Here is a 13837-nt window from a genome sequence, read left to right as displayed (position 1 = left end):
TAAAGGAGGGAGGGAGGAGGCGGCCGGCCTAGAGGGGCGCGCCAAAGCGGGGAGTCCTACTAGGACTCCCAGTCCTAGTAGGAGTCCCCCTTCCTATTCAGAGTAGGAGAAGGGGGAAGGGAAAGAGAGAGGGAGAAGGAAAGGGGGGACTGCGCCCCCTCCCCTAGTCCAATTCGGTTTGGCTAGGGGGGCGCGCGCCACCTCCTGGCCGCTGGCCTCCTCTTCCCACTAAAGCCCATGAAGGCCCAATACTCTCCCGGGGGTTCCGGTAACCTCCCGGTACTCCGGAAAATGTCTGAACTCTTCTGAAACCTTTCCGGTGTCCGAACATATCCTTCCAGTATATCAATCTTTATGTCTCAACCATTTTGAGACTCCTCGTCATGTCCGTGATCTCATCCGGGACTCCGAACAAACTTCGGTCATCAAAAACACATAACTCATAATACAAATCGTCATCGACCGTTAAGCGTGCGGACCCTACGTGTTCGAGAACTATATAGACATGATCGAGACACATCTCCGATCAATAACCAATAGCAGAACCTGGATGCTCATATTGGCTCCTACATATTCTACGAAGATCTTTATAGGTCAAACCGCACAACAACATAACGTTGTTCCCTTTGTCATCGGTATGTTACTCGCCCGAGATTCGATCGTCGGTATCATCATACCTAGTTCAATCTCATTACCGGCAAGTCTCTTTACTCGTTCCGTAATGCTTCATCCCACAACTAACTCATTAGTCACATTGCTTGCAAGGCTTATAGTGATGAGCATTACCGAGAGGGCCTAGAGATACCTCTCCGATACACGGAGTGACAAATCCTAATCTCGATCTATGCCAACCCAACAAACACCTTCGGAGACACCTGTAGAGCATCTTTATAATCACCCAGTTATGTTGTGACATTTGATATCACACAAGGTGTTCCTCCGGTATTCGGGAGTTGCATAATCTCATAGTGAGAGGAACATGTATAAGTCGTGAAGAAAGCAATAGCAATAAAACTTAATGATCATTATGCTAAGCTAACACATGGGTCTTGTCCATCACATCATTCTCTAATTATGTGATCCCATTCATCAAATGACAACACATGTCCGCCAAGGCATACTAGGGACCCTTTGTTTTGTCTATGTATTCATACATATACTAAGTTTCCGGTTAATACAATTCTAGCATGAATAATAAACATTTATCAAGATATAAGGAAATATAAATAACAACTTTATTATTGCCTCTAGGGCATATTTCCTTCAACTATTGGTCGCTGAACAAAGATTGCCCCAAGTTCAAAGACCAATATGCCGCTCGTAAGAAGAAAGGAGGGAAGGTGGCTGTGGCTGATGAGGGAGACTTGCTCAAGAGGCCGAGGGGCAAGACAAGCTCGAAGGCTGACGAGAAGCGTAATGGATCTTCCATGGCCTTGCAAGGAACTTTGGAAAACATGCCGAGTCAAAAGGAAGTGAGGGAGGAGAGGAGGAGCAAAGGGAAGGAGGAGCAAATGAAGATATACCTAGAGCTCCAAACAAAGAAGCTTGACACGGAGGAGGAAGCTTGACATCAAGGAGGCCGCTCAACTCAAGAAGCTCGAGGTCAAGGCCACCAATGCCGACACCAAAGCAAAATAGGTGGCACTCGCGAATGAGCGTCGACAAGAAAAACATGTCATCAGAGAGGAAGGATTGGTTCATGAACCCATAGAAGGAGATGTTCGCCGGCGACGGCCTGAAAAGGTGAGACCTCGGTCGTGGACTATGGCCGTTCATTTTGAAGGCTGGCTAGTGTGCCAGCCGCTAGCTTTGTTGCCGCCACCAAAAGCTTGTTCATTTTAAAGGTTGGGCGTGTGCAGGCTGCTGGCTTTGTTGCCGGTGTAAAAAACATGTCAACTTTGAAGGCTGGCTAGTTTGCCTTGTTGCCGGTGTAAAAAACATGTCAACTTTGAAGGCTGGCTAGTTTGCCGACCGGCATGAACTAGTTTGAACCACGGCCGCTGACATGAACTATGGCCGCTGCCAGCTGCCATTTAGCTGAATCTTTTATTGTTTTCACTGACATTTAGCGGAATCTTGTTTTCGCTGACGTGAACTATGGCCGCTGCCATTTAGCTGAATCTTTTATTGTTTCAGATTTGCAAACTATAGAGGAGTGAGTGTGCACGTGGAACAGGAACATGGCTGGATAATGGAAACTGTGACTGTTTTACGCCGTCAGGGAGATGAAATCATAAACATTATATCATGTGTAGGCACTGATTTTATACATCATAAGTTGATATGTAATTTTCAACGATCCACACAGCTCATGAGCCAGAGGAATTTTCCTTGTACACCATTTACATTGTTGTAACAAATCGGGTGCCCGAGGGCCATTTAATTACGGCGAGGATTTTATATACAGACCAAAGTAGTAAACCTGTCTGGTGAACAGGAGGGAGCGTTACTCTTGTCAGCTCGCTCCGAACTCCTCGTTCCATTTCTCCAGTTCGTCCCACTTGCTCTTCTGCAGGCTCGGCCTTATCGCCGTCATCGCGCTCCTGAAATCCTCATATCTCAATGGGCGCAGCTGCGACACGGTAAGCACAAAGTTAGTGCTTCATCCTTGGCCATCAACCACTCACGCGAGAATATATGCTACCAACAATTTCAAACAGCAAAGATGACGGTTTAGTGTACAAAGTTCAGAACCTGGTTTGCTTTAATGGTGAGAATATTCTGTGGACCGAGCTCTCTGATCGGCATCATTGCAGCTTCCTCACACAAGGCTCTCAGGTCACTACCAGAATACCCTAAGGGACATATAGATATGCTTCATCATCAAGGACCACAGTCGGCAATCATTTCTGAAATGAACATATAACAGAAAGTGGAATTTACCTTCAGTCTCCACAGCAAGCCTCTCCAGATCATGATCTGTAAGGAAACAATTCCAGGTTCAAACACCGTGGGCAGTACTAGACTCGTGCTACATGCATATAGAAAGTACTGGCTAGGTACGATGATATGCAAAAACGGAACTTCCAGCTTCCCGTGAGCTCATCTTCTCGACATCACTATCACACCACTATGTGCTGTGCAACTGTACACCAGACACAAAAATAAAAGAAGATGCCAAGGTTTCATTTTTTTATGAGCTGTATGTGAATCCCTGCAATTTGTTTACTAAAACCTTTGGATGTCCATTCACTTTTTACACAGAATGGCAAGCAAAGTATATCAATTTTGTAAACTATAGTGACGCACACACTATTGCTTCCAAGGTGCTTAGTTTGTTAGTTAATGTACTCCCTCCCTAAAGAAATATAAGAGCGTTTAGATCACTACTACTTTAGTGATCTAAACGCTCTTATATTTGTTTACAGAGGGAGTACTTTTGGGGTGAACAAGGGGTACATGCAGAAAATAAGGTACTACCTCTGTTCATTTTTATAAGACGTTTTAGACATTCAGACACTGTTCAAAACAGTACAAAGCAAGCTGTCTGAAACGTCAACAAACGGAGGGAGTAGCAAAAGTGGCACTGAAACAACTGAACAGAGCAAGTGTCTGAAGGTATATAACTAAGGAAAGTAGTAACTTACTGGACAACTTGAATGCTTGTCCTTTGAGCTGATTTTTCAGAAGTAACCTCCGTACATTTGGATCAGGCAGTGGCACATATATTCTTTTTACCTGTTTATATGGTTGAATAAAACATAACATTCATTAAAGAAGTAACAGAAACTAAATTAAAATAGTGCTTATTATAGAAACTAAGCAAAATAGTGGGTAATAAAGTGCCAGAAATTCAGTAGTGAAAACAAGTACCCTAATGTGCAAAAATGATAGCGCATTTGCTATTTTCCATGAACACGGTTATTTAACAATAGCTTTCAGTTTGTTTTATCAGGAGTTGGTAGCCAGAGAATGTAGAAACGAAGTTTAAATAGTGATAATAGAAACGAAGTCAAAATAGGGGATAATAAAGTGCCAGAAATTCAGTAGGAAAACAAGTTCCCTAATGTCCAAAAATGTCATGGCAAAATTGATATTTCCATAAAAACACAGTTATTTAATAATGCTTTCAGTTTATTCTATCAAAAGGAGTTGGCAGCCATAGCAAGGCACTATTTTGAGGTTGTAACTCGAGAAAACTGATAGAATTTTGCTGTTCAGTTCCCGACAATTCTCTGGTTGCCACAGGACCCTGTGTAGGGGGCAAAGGTGTCAGGAACTGGTACCAGCTACCACGCAGCACATACTCCTGTGCATGATCTTTTAAATGCAAGATGCAAGAAATTTGTAGACATCATCAAACAGCAACAGTAATCCTCAATATATATGTAAGATCAATCTTACCAATCTTCGAAGAACAGCGTCATCCAACTCTTGTGGTTTATTCGTAGCTCCTAACCAAATGATTTTCATTAACAGAAGATACACACAATAAAGAAGAAAATTTCGTAAAAAAAAAAAGTAAAACTGTTGTGTACCATGGTTTTTCTAGATATACCTATGTGATGAAATGTGTATTCATCGATTCATTAACAAATTACAATGAGGGCAAATTATACATCACCCAAGATCACAAACTGATGTGCCTATTGTGCTGCAAACTGTTTCAGAAATGTCTAATCTACAACTCATGACAAAAACAATTCTATGTCCTAAACTAATGCTGCTGAAGTAATGAAGGCACTGAGTATTGGTTCCAAGGGTCATTTATTTGCAGAACTCAACCACGATTTTATACCACGAAGAGGGAATACACAATAGACCTGATCAAAATAAAGGATAAACTGAATAACATGACAGCAGCAGCGAAGAAATGCTAAACAGCATTGCATGTCCACAAAGTACTGTCCTAGCAAATAAATGTTTACAGTATGGGGATTCTGTATTATATGATTGTGACTAAGTACTAATAGTTGCATGATAGCTGTGTCCTAAGTATTTTCACTGGAAGCAAACATTGTGCAAAAGATAACGAGGATTAAACAATCAAAAAAGAAAGATATGCTTACCTATCACAATTACTAAATCATCTGGGTTTGATGTCACCCCATCAAACTGGATAAGGAATTCAGATTTCAGTCGCCTGCTTGCATCATTCTCGCTAGCTAACCTTGTTGACATCACACTGTCGATCTGGATGGTAAGGTAAAATACAACAAAACACATCAGATCCCACTTTTATAATCAAAAGTGGAAAGGATATGTAATAAAACAGTTAATGGAAATGTACTTTGTACTTGGTGTTTCTAAAAAAAATAGCATTTCAATATCATATACTAAGATACCAGGAATGCAGATACCATATATGTGCTCAACTGCTCATCTAAACTTCTAGGAAGATTTGACTGAAAACGGCAACTTTGTGCATAAGCCTATGCAGAATATGTACAATGTTCAATGCATACTTCTATTCTGTGCAAATTTTAGAAAAAAGCATGTATTTACACTTTTTCCTGTAACAACTGCATGGTTCAAACAAATCAAACACTCCAAAAGAAAACTATTCTGAAAATATGACAACAACAACAACAACAACAAAGCCTTTAGTCCCAAACAAGTTGGGGTAGGCTAGAGGTGAAACCCATAAGATCTCGCAACCAACTCATGGCTCTGGCACATGGATAGCAAGCTTCCACGCACCCCTGTCCATAGCTAGCTCTTTGGTGATACTCCAATCCTTCAGGTCTCTCTTAACGGACTCCTCCCATGTCAAATTATGACAAGCGACCAATTTCCCTATCCGAACAACTTGTGATAGCATGGTCAAAATAACATCGACAAGCTTAATAATAAGAATAAATAAATAAATATTACTAGTACATAATTTCAACAAAATTTGAATGGTAAGGTTTGTAATGAGGACCTCATCCATGAAAATAACAGACGGTTGCCTCTCGACAGCAACCATGAAAAGTGTCCGAACAAGCTTTTCAGCTTCCCCTACCTGTTTTTGCCAACGAAATAAGGTTCAGACAGCGAAATATGCAAGTATCTGACAAAGTAACATACATAACAATTACATACCCACTTTGATGTCAACGAAGAAGCTGAAACATTAAAAAATGTTGCTTCAGATTCTGAAGCAACAGCTTTGGCAAGCATTGTTTTCCCATTCCCCGGAGGACCAAAGAGAAGCAGCCCTGAAGAATAGTTATGAATTTTAGAAAAGATCCAGAGAAGGGAAACCTTCAGCACAAACAAGTTTACCTTTCGCAGGCCTCCGAAGACCAGTGAATAAATCCCTTCGCTTAGTAGGTAAGATAACCATTTCCATGAGTGCTTGCTTTGCTTTGTCCAGACCAGCTACAGATCAAACCAGAGAATAATGACACCATGATTAATAACTGGGCTTGAGCCAGAACACAAAAAGAAAGTCAATGGTTGCATACCAACATCATCCCATCTGACAGATGGACTTCTATCCACGATTGTTGTATTTATCATTTCAACAAGCTTGTCATCATCCTTTCCACCAGCTCTTTGCACTGGCTTGGATCCACCAACGCTATTCTTCTGATGAGAGGATGCTTGACCACCTCTGTTAAAGGTGGGGTTAGACTGCAAAGCTGACTTACGGGAGCTAGTTGATGCTAGTCTCTCAGGCCTATTTACTTGATTGTTTGTAACAACCTGCAGAGATAGCGCACATTGTAATGGAGGAGTTTTCGACCAATGCACTCGCTGTAAAGTACTCCCTAAAAAGAAAATACACTTAATAACCTCAATATATAACTATGTAACCCAGGCATCTAGCTAGCTTTCCTTTTCTTAAAACAACTTATTTTGATCAATGTTGGCTACCGCACGTAACAAGTACTCAAGTACATACATTATACTAGCATTCCTAATCGTAAGGATTCACAAGAACAACATATCCATAGCGAGCAGACTTGGATTGATAAAGTAGGACTGCAGCAGTACCAAATCAACAGAGCAGTAAAACGCTGTTAACCGGGAAGGAAGCAAATAACATGCCGCAATCAAAAAAGGGCAACCTGGTGCATGTAGCTCCCGCTTGCGCAGGGTCCAGGGAAGGGTCCGACCACTTTGGGTCTATAGTACGCAGCCTTTCCCTACATTTCTGTAAGAGGCTGTTTCCAGGACTTGAACCCATGACCTCATGGTCACAAGGCAGCAGCTTTACCACATGCCGCAATCGCTTTCACTTAAATGCTAGGTACAAATCAATTCAGAATGTATCAAATAGAGACTAGACAGTTGAAGCTACCAGGCAAAACATGTACCATGTGTAAAAATTCAACACTAGTAGAAGCTTATACCTTCTTAGGGACTGGTGCAGCCGCTCCTACAATACCAGAAAAAATGAAACAGAGTTAAATCCAACTAATTGAAGTCGACAATTGCAATAGTAAGGAAATGTATGAACTCGCAATGAATTATAGTACACAATCGCAGAAGTAGGGAAATGTACAATTCACTAATGGAAACATATAGGTATTTACCCCTAAATTTACACAATTATGAAGTGATTAACACAACAAACTACAGCTATGCCCACAAGAATGTTGGCTGCTTCTAATGTTTCTGGACTGAGAAGTGCACACACATCGCTGAACAAGTTTCACATGCGCACAAATTTGAGAAGCCAGCAAAACTGGGGAGGAAACGAAGAGGAGCGGAGAGGCTCACCACTCCTCCGGCCGAGCACCCTGAGCCGCTCCTCCACCTGCGTCTGCCACTTGGCGATCTTGTCCTGGTACACCCTCACCTGGCCCCTCTCGCTGCAAACCACCACACAGCACATCAATCAGCGACCTCAATCAAACCCTAATCAAGTAGTAACCCGCAGCGGAGGGAGGGAATCAGAGAGGGGACCTGGAGGAGACGGCGTCGGGGACGCGGGCGGCCTTGGCCTCGAGCATGACGCGGAGGGCGTTGCGGTAGTGCGCCTCGGCGTCGTCGGGGAGGCCCCACTCCTCGGCGCGCACGGCCTTGTCGATCTCCTCCTTGGCCAGCTCGAAGTAGCCGCGCAGCTTCACGGCCACGCGCTCCCCCACCACGGCCGCCGCCGACGGCGCCGCGTCCATGGGCGGCGGCGCGAAGAGGAGCGACGAGAGGGAGTCCGCGAGCGCGCGGAGGAAGCTCATGCGCCGGCGCGGGGGAGCATCGTCGGAGATTCGCCGGAGGGGGGATGGGGGAGGTTTGCGTGGGGCCTTGGGGTTGTTGGGGGAGGGAGAGGCCGGAGAGGAGTCTAGTCCCCCCGCGGCACGCATCTCCTCCGTAGGCTGACGCTGCCGTTTCTCGGGCCGGATGGTATCTTTCGTCCGGTTAACTTCACACTGTTGTTCTGGCCCGAAAAACATGTCCGCACTCTCGGCCCAGCCTACCCCAGATGGGCGCGATCCTATTGGGCGCCTAGGTCGCCAAATAGCCTAAAAGGTATTTACTTTTTTCTTTTTTTTGATGGGACATACAGGCATTTTCAATACCCGATTTTTTTCGTTTTTTGGTTTTTTAGGGAAAGCCTAATCTTTATTAATCAAAGACCACAAAATGTGGGATAACAGTTTCGTCATGAGGTTGGCCAAACCACACATGACTCCCAGGTGCTAAATTGAAAGCAAATCTAGCTAACCTATGAGCTTCTACATTACTCGGCCGACTTCCAAAAATGAATTTACAGGAAAAAGAAGTACACATCCATTTCTGTTCGCTACAGGAACTGAACAAATGTTGGACTGCTTCTCGTTGATTATCTGCAGTTCACTGATGAATCTCGTAGTGAAGGAGTATATTGATTACAGACTTTGGAAAACACCCTCATGAATTGCCTTTCTTCTTGTTGTCCATATAGCCCATAAAGTGACAGCGAGCTTCACAAAATGTTCATGTGATAACGCGTCAATCTGAGAAAAAAGCTAGTGCTTTGCATGCTGCTTTGAATTCGAGATCAAAGACTGCACAAGTTCCTCGTCCACCAGGGCCCAAGTGCATCTTGCCATTGTACATTGCAGCAGGGAGTGTTGCCAAGAATTAGAAGAACCACAGAGACCGCACATAGATGTGTTTGACATGTGTCGGTGAGCACGAACATCTTTCATTGGCAGAGATTGCTTGGACAGCCTCCATAGGAACATCCTTACTTTTGCTGGGACTTGAGTATTCCACAACATTTTCCAATGCTTTTCCTCTCTCCTGATACCCGACGAGTCCGCTGAACTTTCAAGCCATGCCTCCCTTCGACGTCTAGTAGCAACAAACATGTTGTAGGCTGATTTGACTGAAAATTGTCCATTTTTCTCAAAGTGCCAACACCAAAAATCAGGAACATTTCTAGTACAGAGTGGGATTCCAACTATTATCTTTGCATCGAAGGGAAGGAATACCTCGCGTAACTTCTACATGTTCCAGGATGCTGTTGTCAGGTCAATAATCTCTGCTACGTGCTAAGGCGCCATGCATCCATATGGTTTGAGCATCTCATCCCTTGGCAGCCAATTCTCTGTCCAGATCAGTGTGTCCTCCCCATTGCCAATTCTCTTGATAAGTCCTTGCGCGAGGGTGTCCCTACCATCAACAATTGCTCTCCAAATTTGGCTTGGGTGGGATCCCAAATGAGCATTCAAAATTGTTGACCCCGGAAAGTAAACACTCTTTAATATCCAGGCACTCAGAGAACCAGGGTTCTGCAATAAATGCCATGCTTGCCTGGCTAACAAGGATAAATTGAAAAGCTCTATATATTTAAAACCTAAGCCTCCCATGCCTTCGGTTGCATCATCTCTTTCCAAGACACCCAATGTGATTTGCGTTGGCCATTTTTGCTACCCCACCAAAACTTCCGTAGAGCATGTTGAGATGTTCACATAGCCCTCTTGGTAGCCTAAATCATGACATGGAATATACTGGCACGACCTGGTCCACGGCTTTCACTAACAGTTCTTTACCCGATGTTGATAATGTTTCTCAATCCATCCCTGGATCTTACTCCATAAACAGTCCTTTAAGTACTTGAAAGCTCCACTCTTTGATGAGCCAATGTCAGAGGGCATGCCTAAGTGCTTTTCATTCAGTCTCATTGGGTACATTTAGCACTCCCTTTATCTCATGTCTTGCATTGTCCGAGACCCCTTTACTAAAGAAAATGGATGACTTTGTATAGTTGATTCGCTAACCTGTAGCTTGACAGTAAATATCCAAAACCTGGTACCTCAGTAGCTCCCATACCATTTTCCTTGAAGAACAACAGACTGTCATCTGCAAATAAAAGATGGTTTACCGGTGGCGCCGAGGGTGCCACTTGTATTCCACTTAGGTTAGATGACTCACTTCTTGATTTTAGGAGGCATGAAAGGCCCTCTGCTGCTAACAAAAACAAGTATGGAAATATTGGGTCCCCTTGTCGGATTCCTCGTGATGGTGTAAACTCCTGTAATTTCTTTCTGTTGAACATTACTGAAAATTTCACCGAGCTCACCAGATTCATAACAATATCAACCCACTTTGTGGTGAAGCCCAGCTTCAACATAATAGCTCGGAGATAGGGCCATTTCACCCTATTGTATGCCTTCATCATGTCAAGTTTTAGGGCACAACACTGATGTTTCTTTGCCCTGTTACGCTTCATAAAGTGTAAACATTCATACGCCGTGATGATATTATCGGTGATTAACCTGCCTGGCACAAAGGCAGATTGCTCCTCTGACACAATCTCTGGCAAAACTTGCTTCAACCGGATAGATATCACATTGGATGAAATTTTATATATGACATTGCAAAGACTGATTGGACGGAATTGTGATAGAAGTGTCGGATTTTTTACCTTTGGGATGAGCACCAAAATTGTTTTGTTTATGCATACAGCCGACTCTGTTCCATCAACAATCCTTAATACCACCCTAGCAATTTCCTCACCACAAACATCCCAATGGCGTTGGAAGAAATGTGCTGGGATTCCATCTGGACCGGGCGCCTTTATCGAAAACATCAGAAATAAGGCCGTTTTGACTTCTTGCTGGCAATAGGGTGCACTTAGAAGATCATTCATGGCTTGTGTAACTTTGACTGGCACTGTATCCAAAACCTGCTCCATATCATGCACCCCTTCGGACGTGTAAAGGGTCTTGTAAAACTCGTTGGTCATCTCTTTCGGTTTTTTGGTGCACACCCCTCCTCCGCACTAGTAGCATATGGGCCGGAGCATGTATTGTTTTTTTGTCATTAGTTTTAGGAGTTTTTCTTTGGTACTTTCCAGCATGGGTTCGCTCGGTTTTCTCCATTTTTTTCAAATGCATGAACTTTTGAAATTTATATATTTTCATAATTTTAATTTTTAATTCATATTTTTTTCTTAAATTCATGATCATTTTTTAATCTACAATTGTTTTCTATTTTCGCAAAGTTTTAAAATTTTATGATGTTTTTCAAATTCATGCGTTTTTTTCCAGATTTTGTGAACTTTTTCAAATTAGTGAACTTTTTCCATTTCCATGTGGATTTTCAAATTAATGAGCTTTCTCAAATTCATAACTTTTCCAAATTCAAGAACTATTTTCAAATTTTTTGTTTTTTCAAATTCATAAGCTTTATCAAATTTTGCGAATTTTTTTAAATTTTGAACTTTTTCACGTCAACGGTCATGGTCAACTGAGCCACAAGTTAACAGTCAACCGTCCACCTGTTAGTGGTCAGCCGTCAAGGTGGAACAATCTTTTTTAGCACAAACGTGGAACAGTCAAAACAGTTGGTCCTCTTTGTTGGGCCGACCCAAGCAGCTAAATAGCAACCAAACGCATAGGTGTGGGCATAAAAACCAACGAATTAAAGACCAAACTAACACTGAACCCGAAAAAAAACAAAATTTCTATTTTTAGTACTAGCACAGAAAATTTCGATTTTTAACTGTGCTAACCGAGCTTAGGTTGGTCAGTTTTGGCATGTGCGCCACTTGTCGCAACCTGAAAGTTTTTTCTTTTTTCGTAGATCTGTTTATTCAAAATATTTTATCTCTTAAACCGTGCGTTCAAATCTCGAACTGTTTTCACCGTTGGATTCATCGCGGCAAGATCTTCAAAACTAGATCCCATGTGAATAGATTTTGACAAACTTTTTTTCACGAAAAAGCCCGGATGAAAAAACCGAACCGGGAGCAAGGTTTTTTTCCCTTTCCGAAAGAGGCATGCCCGTGCCTCTCGTGAAATCACAACCGTGCCTCTCGCGAAAGGAAAAAAAAAAGAAACAAGTTTTTTTTCGTTTCCGAGGAGGCCGGCCGTGCCTCTCGTGAAAGAAAAAAAAACAGAAAATGCGTTTTTTCCATTTTCGAGAGGCACGACCGTGCCTCTCGCGGAAGAGAAAAGAAAACAAAAAACGCGTTTTTTTTCGTTTTCGAGAGGCACGGCCGTGGCTCTCGCGGAAGCAAAACCGTGTCTCTCGCAAAAGTGAAAAAAATACAGAAAACATGTTTTTTCGCTTCCGAAAGGCACGGCCGTGACTCGCAAAAGCAAAACGTACCATGTATCTCATGGAAGCAAAACGTGACACTCGCGAAAGGGGAAAAAAGAAAACATTTTTTCACACAAAACAAAATTCAATTTTTTTTCAAAGGCTAAGGAAGACCGGCAGAAAACCGAAACGTCCAAGAAACTGTTTAAAAAGCAGAAAACACGTGCAAAAAATAAAATAAAAAATAAAATCCGGAGGGAGCGCCCAGAGCACTACACGTGACGGGCGGCTGAGAGTGCGCCAAGTGGCGCTGATCGTTGTGAGGTTCCCGAAAAAGCGCTCGTTAACTAGTTGCTCTCGTGAACGTGCAGTGCACACGCGACAGTGACGATAAAAACCATGGGCCAAACCATCCGAGCTATTATGGGCTTCTTTTTCTGCTATGAAGCCACTGTACGCGATTTTCTTTATTTATTACTTTATATTACTTTAAAAGTACGTAAGGTTCCCATTTCACCTTTCTTTCAACTACCCCTTCGTCTAACCTTTGTTGTATATGCTAATCAATCCCTTAATTTACTTACCTTCTTAATGATTTCCACTTCAATCTATTTACCAAACTTCTAATCAAAATACAAGGTGATACGTCTCCGTCGTATCTACTTTTCCAAACACTTTTACCCTTGTTTTGGACTCTAACTTGCATGATTTGAATGGAACTAACCCGGACTGATGTTGTTTTCAGCAGAACTGTCATGGTGTTATTTTTGTGCAGAAATAAAAGTTCTCGGAATGACTTAAAAATCCACGGAGCAATTTTTTGGATTTAATAAAAAATATTGGCGAAAGAATCAACGTCAGGGGGCCCACACCCTGTCCACGAGGGTGGGGGCCACGCCCCCCTACCTCGGTGCCCCCCTGAAGCTCCACCGACCTTAACTCCAACTCCATATATTCACGTTCGCGGAGAAAAAAATAAGAGAGAAAGTTTCATCGTGTTTTATGATACGGAGCCGCCGCCAAGCCCTAATCTCTCCCGGGAGGGCTGATCTGGAGTCCGTTCGGGGCTCCGGATAGGGGGATTCGTTGCCGTCTTCATCATCAACCATCCTCCATCACCAATTTCATGATGCTCACCGCCGTGCGTGAGTAATTCCATCATAGAATTGCTGAACGGTGATGGGTTGGATGAGATTTACCATGTAATCGAGTTAGTTTTGTTAGGGTTTGATTCCTAGTATCCACTATGTTCTGAGATTGATGTTGCTATGACTTTGCTATGCATAATGCTTGTCACTAGGGCCCGAGTGCCATGATTTCAGATCTGAACCTATTATGTTTTCATGAATATATATGAGTTCTTGATCCTATCTTGCAAGTCTATAGTCACCTATTATGTGTTATGATCCGTTAACCCCGAAGTGACAATAATCGG

The 13837-nt window shown here is 42.8% G+C and overlaps 1 protein-coding gene across 1 annotated transcript; it reads right to left on the bottom strand.

Annotated features, from left to right (window-relative positions):
- Positions 1-2222: 2222 nt before the first annotated feature.
- LOC119287970 (spastin-like) lies at positions 2223-8198 on the bottom strand. Its single transcript, XM_037567586.1, has 13 exons — positions 7837-8198; positions 7651-7742; positions 7281-7306; positions 6390-6630; positions 6208-6303; positions 6025-6140; positions 5864-5944; positions 5010-5133; positions 4345-4394; positions 3588-3678; positions 2884-2919; positions 2695-2795; positions 2223-2572 (listed from the first exon to the last, which is right to left on the bottom strand). Exons 1-13 carry the CDS (start codon positions 8106-8108, stop codon positions 2456-2458), a joined length of 1443 nt encoding a protein of 480 aa, XP_037423483.1. The 5' UTR covers positions 8109-8198; the 3' UTR covers positions 2223-2455.
- Positions 8199-13837: the final 5639 nt, after the last annotated feature.

The sequence above is a fragment of the Triticum dicoccoides genome, chromosome 4A (genome assembly GCF_002162155.2).
Source record: "Triticum dicoccoides isolate Atlit2015 ecotype Zavitan chromosome 4A, WEW_v2.0, whole genome shotgun sequence".
Taxonomy (NCBI): domain Eukaryota; kingdom Viridiplantae; phylum Streptophyta; class Magnoliopsida; order Poales; family Poaceae; genus Triticum; species Triticum dicoccoides.
Note: the sequence above shows the minus strand (reverse complement) of the source record. Positions and strands in the feature narration are given on the sequence as shown.

Coding starts and splice junctions, on each gene's coding strand:
- LOC119287970 (XM_037567586.1), bottom strand. CDS start 8,108: ATGAGCTTCCTCCGCGCGCTCGCGGACTCCCTCTCGTCGCTCCTCTTC. Junction 5,945..6,024: donor CTTCGTTGACATCAAAGTGG/GTATGTAATTGT, acceptor TGGCAAAAACAG/GTAGGGGAAGCTGAAAAGCT. Junction 2,920..3,587: donor ACAAGCATTCAAGTTGTCCA/GTAAGTTACTAC, acceptor GTTTCCTTACAG/ATCATGATCTGGAGAGGCTT.